The sequence below is a fragment of the Trifolium pratense genome, linkage group LG4, assembly GCF_020283565.1.
Source record: "Trifolium pratense cultivar HEN17-A07 linkage group LG4, ARS_RC_1.1, whole genome shotgun sequence".
NCBI lineage: Eukaryota > Viridiplantae > Streptophyta > Magnoliopsida > Fabales > Fabaceae > Trifolium > Trifolium pratense.
In genome coordinates this window covers 6,649,595-6,659,982 of record NC_060062.1, presented here as the reverse complement: position 1 = coordinate 6,659,982, position 10,388 = coordinate 6,649,595, and the positions used below count along the sequence as shown (strand labels likewise).

Below are 10,388 nucleotides of genomic sequence, written 5' to 3'. Positions count from 1 at the left end.
TATTATTAAGATAACTAGATAAGATAAGATACTTTTATTAATTGACCATCAAATCTAATCTAAAGCCAAACATATCATAGGTGCTAGTATGAAACAAAGTAAAACAATTGCTTAGAAGAGAGTACAGTGGAAGCAACCAAATATACAATAAAACATTACTCAATATTTCAAGAACATTTTATCATTAAAATAAATAATTGAAAAGATAGAAAAGAGTATGTTAAAGCCTTACCGAAAACATTGTTGACGTCACAATCATCGGTTTCGTTTCCGATCATCAATTTTCCGGTGCTTGTAAATGCGACGCACGAAGAAACTATCCGCCTCCCCTCTTCGTCTGGAATGATTTCCACCTTGCCGGTGGAATTCCATACGGCGACACAATATGTCGTCCCCAAGTCGATACCGATAATAGGTGAAACCTAGTAATCAAAGAAATTTAATAAAGTTATCCAATCAGAAATAAAAGAGTCATTATATAATTTAACACAATTATTCATAGCTTCAATGTTAGAAATATATTGCATTCATAGCTTATTGATTCATCTATCCAAACAACAATGTCAAACATGTTAAAAATACATAATGCATATTTGAAATAACATAAAATTTATTTGTTCAATAAAGAAATCATTGAACATTCATCGAGGATTCAAAGAGTTTACAGTAGAGAATTTAGAAGCAGAAGCCATTGCTAAATTTAGACACTACTTGTTTGTTGGGGCACAAATCTATCACCAGGACAGACCAAAAGAGTTTGAAAAGTTTAATGGATCAGTCTTTAATATAACTCCTGAACAGCAGGCATGGTTGCACAAATTCATTGGCTATGATTTTACCAGAGTATAAGACAGGTAAGGACAATGTGGCAGCTGATGCACTCTCAAGAAAACGTAAAAAAGTTATTTAATATTAATATTATTACTAAAATAAGTATAAGTAATATTTGAAAGTAAAAAAAAGAGACAAAAAAACGTGACGAAAAATATTTTAGGGACTAAAACTTGCTGAAGTTTTTTATAGAGACTAAAAATAAAATTTGGGATATTTATAAAAACCAAAAAATTATATAACCCTTATTTTTTTTAAAAAAAAATTATCATCCTAGCAAAACACCCAATTTAAAATCATCTCACTTAAAATAAAATTTTCATCTAAAAGTTCTTTTTTATCTCGATGGATTTGAAAATTTGAAATCTTGAAGTGTGTTTCTTTAAAGGTTTTAAGTTTTAATCATCTTGATGCTTCTTTATGCGTTGAATTAGTTCATCTATAACAATATATAATCTATAACAATATATAAAGGGGATAGGGAAGTTTGGGCTGGATTTTTTTTTGTCCATTTTGCCCTTCACTATAATTTGAAATAACACATAACAATAATACCAACAATACCCCTGATTTTTTTAGTGGCAACAAATTTCTTTTTTATCAACAAACTCACAATAACATAATACATATCGTTTTTTTTTTTACATAAGTTAGACACAGGCAGGCGCGGAACGCGCGTGCCTGGCCCGCTAGTACAAAATAAAATTATTACTTCAATTTGACACCCTCTAATAAACATTGAAATTGATGTCTTCAAATTAATCATAATTCTTTTCAACTAAAAGAAATATTCCTCCGATACATTTCAAATAAGATTTTATTTTTTACAATTGAACCAAGGCTTAAAAATTACTAGTGTCAATGCAATGCTCCGAGAAATCAATATACTCCTTTCGTCCTTTTTATAAGAGTTTCTTTGACTAAAATGTACTATTTATTTATTTTATTTTGACCGTATTTTTTAATAATATATAGATGTAAATATTAGCTTATAAGATTTGTTTAATTTGTTTTGATGAATATTTTCAAAATATTAAGTTTTTATAATTTTTACTAATAGATAATTAAAAATATTAATGATCAAAATTGTACATTGCTATACGTACAGTGATCAAACTATATCTTATATTTACGGACAGAGGAAGTATTTCAAATGAATACTTGAGTAATAGACACTAGGAAGCTAATAAGCTAGAAATAAAAACATATAAAAACAGATAAAAAAATGTTACAATTAAACTGGCCTACTTGTATAATCATAAAATAAAGTCCAGGCAAATGTTTGGTGAATATTGAAGAAATGATGTTAAAGCCCGAAATTAGAAGAGTGACGACAAAAATCATGAAAAGTTGTATATACATTTTTGTAATTTAGTTAATGTGTTAGTGTGGTAGGGTAGTATAGGTTGTAGGAACTAATGTATATAGGTCCAAAAACATGCATTTTGTTAAATGCATCTGATTTTTTAGTCCACTGTTCACAGGAGAGAAAGCTTATTTTGAAACAGACAATTAGATTCATTGGTCGGTTTTGTGTCACACTCATTGGGTCCATTTTCTTATACCGTATCAAAGTCATAGGGATTCAATCACCTAATCCAAGTCCCCATCACCATACAAACAGAAAATTAAGGCTAAGCGAATTGTGGAGAAGATTTTGATACTATTTTAGAATTGAGAGTTGGATGACCTAACTCAATGTTATAAAATCGAATTATAAGATGAAGATTTTTCTCACTTACATATTCAGATCATATCACAACTAATATGAACTCCTTAACAAGAATTTTATTAGCACAAATTTTATGTGTATAACTTTTACTCGTTTTGGTGATTTCAATCCATGTGTATAACATTGCAAAATTTCAAAATTCAATCCTCTAATTAGCCATATTCAATCTACTCTGTTGTCGTCATCGGTCCATTTCAGATCATTGGTGTTGGGAATTCAAATCACTTTCTAATGGTTGGAACTAAACGAACAACAATTTCAAAGGCGAATAAGAATGTTCTTCCTCCTAGCTCCGACAAGAAAGATAATTGGATTGATCCTCCCATCGGTCCAAGCTCCACCGTTTCTTTCCCCGGTTCAACCTTCATCAAGTAAAGAAAAGAATCTGCCACAATTTGATTGACCTTCCCATCGTCATTCACCTATAGTCGACGGTTATCATATACCGCGTTATCTAACGAAGCCTTCTCATATGAATTCATATGATGGAACCATTATTAATATAGTTAATTTATATACCAAAATACATATTACTACTATATCTTATAAAAAAGACCAAAAATATTCATAAATATTTTTAAAAACACTTAAGAAATATGAGAATGTTATATTTTCATTTAACTTTTTTAATAATGTTTTTATTATAACTTTGAAACTTTACATACTCAATTTGTCCAATCGCTTTCTGATTTCTCAAGTTCTCCTTTACCAGTTTTGAGCCACAAAGATCTTAAGGTTGATACTTGATACATAAACCTCTAACCAAAAGATCACTTGGAAGTTGGTTTGGTTGTCCAATCTCTTTATCATTCTTAACCCTCTCACATAATCATCTAAAAAAGTATAGATTCTCACTATTTTTTAAAGAAATTGACGATACAATTATCAAAATTTAGGTGTATAAATATTCAAATAATATCAACAATTCTAAAAAAAAAAACATACATTTATATCCTTGATTTATTTCAAAACTATAATAATGAACATTTCAATTTCTTTTGTGAAATAGAGAAAATTCATACTCCATCTAAAGAACCTTATAGTATACGATATCGTTTATGCATTATAATTAAATCTCTATTAATTAGCAGAGCTTTTTGTTGATGTTTCATGGATAAATTTAAGGTCAGAATTTAATTTTTTATTTGGTGTCAGGTACTATTGTCTTAGCGGTTCTCGAAACATCAATGATCGGGGAACCTGCGAATCCATTTGCAACTCCTTTGAAAATATTGTCCGAATGATATTTTTTCCCATATTTCAAATACTTCGTACAATACCCAATAAATTATTGAGCGTTCTTTTAATGGTTAACAAAAACTAAGCTTTTAACAACAAGGATATATATCTTTGGAAAAAAAAAAAAAATAACAAGGCTATAATATCTCTCAGTTTTCGGGAAAAATAACACCACCAATTCAAAATTTAGCCACGAAATAAATATTTAGTCAAAAAATATTCTATTAAAATTGAACTTAGATTATTTCAAGCAATTCATAAGAAAAAACTCATTAATAAGTTAAGCACAATTACTTGGTTAACAAGGCTTTTAAGTCTGAATACAAATCAAATAATTAATTAAATTAAAAGAGAATCGAATATCTCATGTAAACAATCTGAGTGGGGGATGAGAGTAATTTTTAACACCATAGATGTTGCGTCCATGTTGGAAATTGTCACAACAATTAAATAATACACCACGGGATATGTTCAAATAAAACAGAGCATCACAAAAGCTAGCTTGGCCATTCTGTGTGGCCTCTGGCGGTTTAATAATCTCACATCACATTCTATAACTAATATATTAATTAATTTTCTATTCTATATGCTCACACATTTATCTCATATTCTTTATCCACAACTTTATCCTCATTCTCAATCAATTTTATCATTATCTCCACACAAATATTAATTAATTAAAATAACCTCAAGAGAATTTTTCTTTTTTGATAAAAAAGAATTAAGATAAAATTAGAACAAAACTAGGCAATAATATCGCCATATTCATTGTCTTAACTCAAGATAAGATTAAAGAAAACCACCCAAAAAAGAAAAGAGAGCTTCTGAACAAAAGACAATAATGTTGCACGGAGCTGAAAGTCATTTTGCTTAGCATCAACAATAAGATCTAAGGCTGCCTGAGGATCTGATTCCATGATGATAGATCGGTAGCCAAGATCTCACTTCAATTGAAAACCTCTCCAAATAGTTGAAAATTCAGCCAATAAGTTCGAAGTTCTAACAAAGGATCCAAAAAAAAAACATGAAGCCAATTGCCCCTATCATTTCTCAAAAGACCTTCAAAACCTGCATTATCATGATTGTCTAAAGATGAGCGATCTACATTTATTTTAATAAAGTCTCCTAGGAAAGGATTCCAACGGACTTGACGGATCACACAGTATATATTGATGGGGTCAAGTGTATGGATGGAAGAATGATAAAAGATTATGCTATTAACCGCAACCCAAATATCTTTCCTAATATTTTATAAAATCTCATGTTTCTATTCCTCCAAATTTAATAGTATGCAAATATAGTGCATAGTAATATCCAAGATTATATGTCATCTTCTAAACATATAATAGTTCACTATGTACTCTCATCTTCTAACAGCTTGGTGTTTTGAACCAATTCTGAAAATCTTGATGTCACATGAGAGTAAACAACCTATACCTATGTACCACTATATTAACTAAAAGTTTGCATAATATCTTTTTCAATTTTATCCTTCAATTAAATTAAAAAAATTAATATTCAAACCTCAAAATATTATTGTTAAATTCAATATCTTTGATTTTTTTTATGCATTTATAAAATGTCTGTTTAGAAGATGAAAACAATATCCCCATTATTCAGCCTAATAGTTCAATTGTCAAGATATTTTATGTAATTCCAAGTTCAAATTCAAATCTAAATCACTATATTAATATTCTTTAGGGTTAAACCCAAACACAAGTAACCCTAGTCTTTTTTTTTTTTTTTTTTTTTTGATAAGAAGTAACCCTAGTCTTTTGAACATACATACTAGTGCATATAAATAAAAAAAAAAGCCATTAGACATTAACTTTTCCAATAAATAAATACAATAAATGTCTCTTTTTTTGCTCAAAAACAACAAAAACTTAGTTTAGTTTCAACTTTTTTTTTTTTTTTAATTTCCCATTTTCATTTATCAATATCAATATTATTACTTTCCCTTCTTGTTACTAATCACTTGTAAAGTGAAAAGCCAACAAAATCCCATACAATATCTATCCATAGGGTCAACCACCCAAACACTCCCTAAAAAACATTTACCCAACCTCATTGAACCAACGTTGACCAAAACACCCAAATCCAAGACACTATCCTCAACTTTTTACCAAAACACCCCTTATTTTTTTCACACTACATCCGTAACATACTGCATAAAATCAATGTCATTTTCAAGCCCAAACATAGTTTCAGGTTTCAAAACAACTTCAAGATCAACACTTCCATTTCCTTCTCTACCAGGAAAAGCTGAAATTTTCCCATCAAATTTATTAGCTTTTCCACTTCTTATAGCCAAAGGTATACCCCAACCAAAATCATTATCATACATAGGAAAACGAGGTGAACTACCCATTGTTATCATAGCACCATCAAAATTCCCTAGTGGAAATAACCTAGGATTATTTTCCCAATCCTCTACTCCGCGGCGCACCGTAGCGTCATCATGTGCGACGACGTTTTGATGTAGTAATCCAGCGCAGTATTTTAGATCGTTGGATAAAATATCTTTAACTGAAGCAACGGTTGGGATACTTTGTATCGCGTTACCGAAATAAAACGGTTCCATTTTTGGGTTTAATCTATGACGACAATTTACGGCCATACGAAACGTCGACGTTTTGGTTGAATCTAATTTTCGTGCACGTGTCACTGATCGCCATAACTGTGCACTTAACGATTGAAACGACGAGATCTCGTTTCTCACGTTAGATTTAACGCTTCCGTTAACGTGGCCGTTAGAGTTAACGTTTTTCCAACTGTCATTTGCTTGTTTTGCTATTACCTCAGTTGGATCTGTTAAACCGTTACCGTTGCTGTTACTGTTTGCTTTCTGTTTAAGTTTGAGAATGGATTCACGAGAGAAATGAAAGACACGTTCACGGAGAGGCTCATCGACGTCGAAAGTGACGGTGGGACCACCGGCGGGGATAGGGAGGACAGCGGTGGAGTTAAAGATTGTGTTTCTTATGAAATCCGGAGATTTCGAGATCTTGACAGCGCCGCCACCGCCACCTTTAGTGACGGCGGCGAACGTGTTAAAGAAATGCCAGAAAGAAGTACCGTCGGTTACGGAATGATTAACAGTACAACCGATGAAAACACCGTCGGCGAGTTCAGTGACTTGAACAGCGGCGAGAGGGTTTTGGTGACCGGAGTAAGAAACCGGCATGTCATAAGCGAAGAATTCTTTGAAACAAGGATGAACATCGATCAAAGAAGGTGAAACGACGGTGTTTATGGTTAAGTGTTTGGCTTTGGAGTGAATGAAATCGACGCCGGCATCGTTGGAAGTTATGTAAATGTAACCGTCGGAGTCGGTGGTGAGTCGGCCGGCGAGAGGAGGGAAGTGAGAGAGAGTGATGGAAAGAGAGGTTTTGAGGGTTTGAATAAGGTCTTCAAAGGAATAAGGGGGTGTAGAAAGTAAAATTCCTTTTTGAATATAGTGACATGAAAGCATTGGAAGATCAGAAACAGAGAGTTTTAAGGGTTTTATTGATGATTTTTGGTTTGGATAGATTGTGCATTTTGAAACTATGGTTGTGGAAGATGAAGGCATTTTTTGTTGATTCTTGTGTTTTTGTGTGAGCTGAGAATGTTTGGTTGGTTTTCAAGTGGAAGGGTGGAGTGGCCTTTTTATAAGTGGAGGTGGAAGAAATAAAGTGCTTTCTAATTTATTTTTTTGACTAGAAAGTGTTTTTCTTTTTTCCATGAGTTATCTCCACCACATCAGAGAATTCTACTTTAATTGTGATATCTCCCTTGAACCATAGTGATTGGATTAACATATTGAGTTTTTTTTTTGTTATAAATAAGATTAGTGGTTAGAAATTTTATTTTAAGAAGCATAAATAAAATGATCATTGTTCGAACTCAGTTCTCTGCATATATAATTTAATGTTTATACCAACAGATATAAATTCACGAGATCTACAAGTAGAGTTTTTAGTTATTATAGAAGTGATTTTTGAGATCAAATTTTCACCTAAAGTATTGAATCATAAAGTTTATTGATTATTTGACTTAAATGATGCTTAACAGTTAACACTAACTCTTTCAACTAATTCACACTTAATAGATTGTAATATCTCCCTTCAAGTGTGGGTTTTTTTGTCCTCGATCCATTATCTCCCACTTATTGCTCCCCATTAACTTTAATCGGACTCGAATACCATTGTTAGGCCGTTGAGGGAGAGTTTCATTGAGTTAGATCAACATTTGAACAACTACATAAATGACGTTCGACACCACACTTTCACTTAAAAACCTTAAGATATTAGATTTATAAGTCCTCTAACTTACATGTTAGTCAACATTAACTTTTTCAATCAATGTAAGATAATCACACTTAATAAATCTCAAAAATCAGATATTTAAGAAGTGAATATATGAGTGGGATTATATACATTAAGATAATTTGTTTTAAGAAAATAATGTCAGATATTAATAATATTTACTTTAAGACAAATGTTAGGCAACTTTTCAAAAATTAATATGGCATAATATTTGTAGAGCACATCATAAATAATCTAATATAAAAACAAAATTTGCATATAACTTTTTAAAGTTAAATTATTTTATTTTTTATATAATAATTTTACTTTTAAATTTTTTATATTTTTTTAAGAATCAATCCTCTGATATTTAGCAAAACGGAGTCCTAATAATTCATAAATGTCATAAAGAAATTTCATTAATGATACGAGTTTTAATATCTTAATTAAATTTTATATTTTAATTTTAATTTTTTTTTTAAAGAAAAAAATTAAGTTCTTTAACCTATGCTTTTGTTTAACTTTTTCCTTTTTAAAAAGAAAGTTTTTTTTCACAATAATTTATAAAAAGAAAGTTAAATTGGAGTACAGTACAATAATTGATTTTCTTTTTCTTTTCAAAAAGTATTGTATTGGAATTGAATAGATGACGTGGCTAGAAATGGTCCTTGAGGAGGACACGCGCAGCCGCACAGGGTGATGAGAAATGAGATCACTGTTATCTGGGAAAGAAACATGTTACTTTTGAAGTTTGAGCTTTTATAGTATTTTGATTTTTTTTAGTTCTTTGTTCTATTGTCCCATTGAGCTATGTCAGAAAATACATTAAACATTCTACGTAAAACTTAGGAGTATTTTTTTTTTAATAATAGGAGTAGTAAAAACCAGAGGAATCATTTACTTGTTTAATCCTTTATTTTATTAATATTTTGTTTAACACTTTATTTTATTAGTTTTTTAACCGAGACTTTTATTAGCATTTTCCTATTTATAATGCACAAATAGATTAGTTGAATGTAAGTTTCTGAGTTTGAGGTTGGAATTCGAGTTGGGGATATGGAGGGAGTTGTATTTTAAAATACTTTAATGTTCAAGTTAATATTTATAAGTTTGAGTAGGGTGAAAGATTAAAATGAGACATTACGAGATTATTCAATGAGTTTGAATGTTGATATTGTGCCATGCCCATCGTATAATGCATTGAGCTTGATTCAATCCAAAAATCTAGTCTAAAACAAAACAAATCATCTCTTGAAAATATATTAAACATAAATACATTAAAAGGATCATCTTAAAAAAAAAAAAAAAAACTCTCTGAATGAATGATTGAAATGAAAACATAGTAGTGACTCGATAAGAATGAGCAAAATAAAATCTAGATCCAAAAATTTAAATTATATTGTTTCATATATACAAATTATAAAAGAATCGAAGGGGAATTAGCATTAACTCCGTGTCTTCGTCTCCTTCTTTTCCTTCGGTACTAGGTAACTTCACTTGGCACATGGATTTTTCACATGGAATGATATTTGTTTTTTCGATGGTTTGTAATGGTAAAGTTTTAAGCTGTACGTGAAACTCGTTTAAAATATGGAACATGGTTTTGAGCAGAAAAGTTGTACACACCAAGGTTATCAAAACCGGACCGGACCGGCCGGTCGGATCATGAACCGGTTATGAAACCGGTTCGGTTTTGAGAAAAAACGGATAGGAAACCGACCGGCAAAAAAATGCGTGAACCGGGGTCGAACCGGGTTGAACCGGCGAACCGGCCGGACGGTTCAAGCGGTTTTGCAAATTTTTTTTTTTAAAAAAAAAAGGGCAAAACGACATCGTTTTAAATTTTTTTTTTTTTAAAAATCTGAAACAAAACAACGACGTTGTAGGAATAAGAAATGTTTTTGTTTTTCATCTATTTTTCATTTGGTTTGAATTATAAATTTTATTTTATTTTGACTTGTGACATTTTATCTTTTTAATGTGTGAAATTATGAAATATTCAACAATTATTCATATATATTTATTTATATATTAATTAAAATATATATTTAATTAAAAACGGTTCGACCCCGATTGAACCCGGTCCGACCAATTGAACCTTGAACCGGTGAGCTCGCCGGTTCGATGACCGGTCCGGTTCTGACAACCTTGGTACACACGCTTAAAATAACGGAGGGTGAATGGCGGCAGGACGGTGGCAGCATTTTTTTTTAAAGGCAAATATAGTACTCCCTCCGGTCCTTTTTATAAGAAACACTTTGGAATTTTTATTTGGTCCTTTTTATAAGAAACACTTT

The 10,388-nt window shown here is 31.0% G+C and overlaps 1 protein-coding gene across 1 annotated transcript; it reads right to left on the bottom strand.

The window, feature by feature from the left end:
* Window positions 1–4,116: 4,116 nt before the first annotated feature.
* LOC123924841 (BAHD acyltransferase DCR) lies at window positions 4,117–7,789 on the bottom strand. The gene has a single exon (XM_045977815.1). It carries the CDS (start codon window positions 7,374–7,376, stop codon window positions 5,949–5,951), a length of 1,428 nt encoding a protein of 475 aa, XP_045833771.1. The 5' UTR covers window positions 7,377–7,789; the 3' UTR covers window positions 4,117–5,948.
* Between the last annotated feature and the right edge of the window lie 2,599 nt (window positions 7,790–10,388).

Excerpts from the sequence above, each read along its gene's own strand:
- LOC123924841 (XM_045977815.1), bottom strand. The coding sequence starts at position 7,376 with ATGCCTTCATCTTCCACAACCATAGTTTCAAAATGCACAATCTATCCA.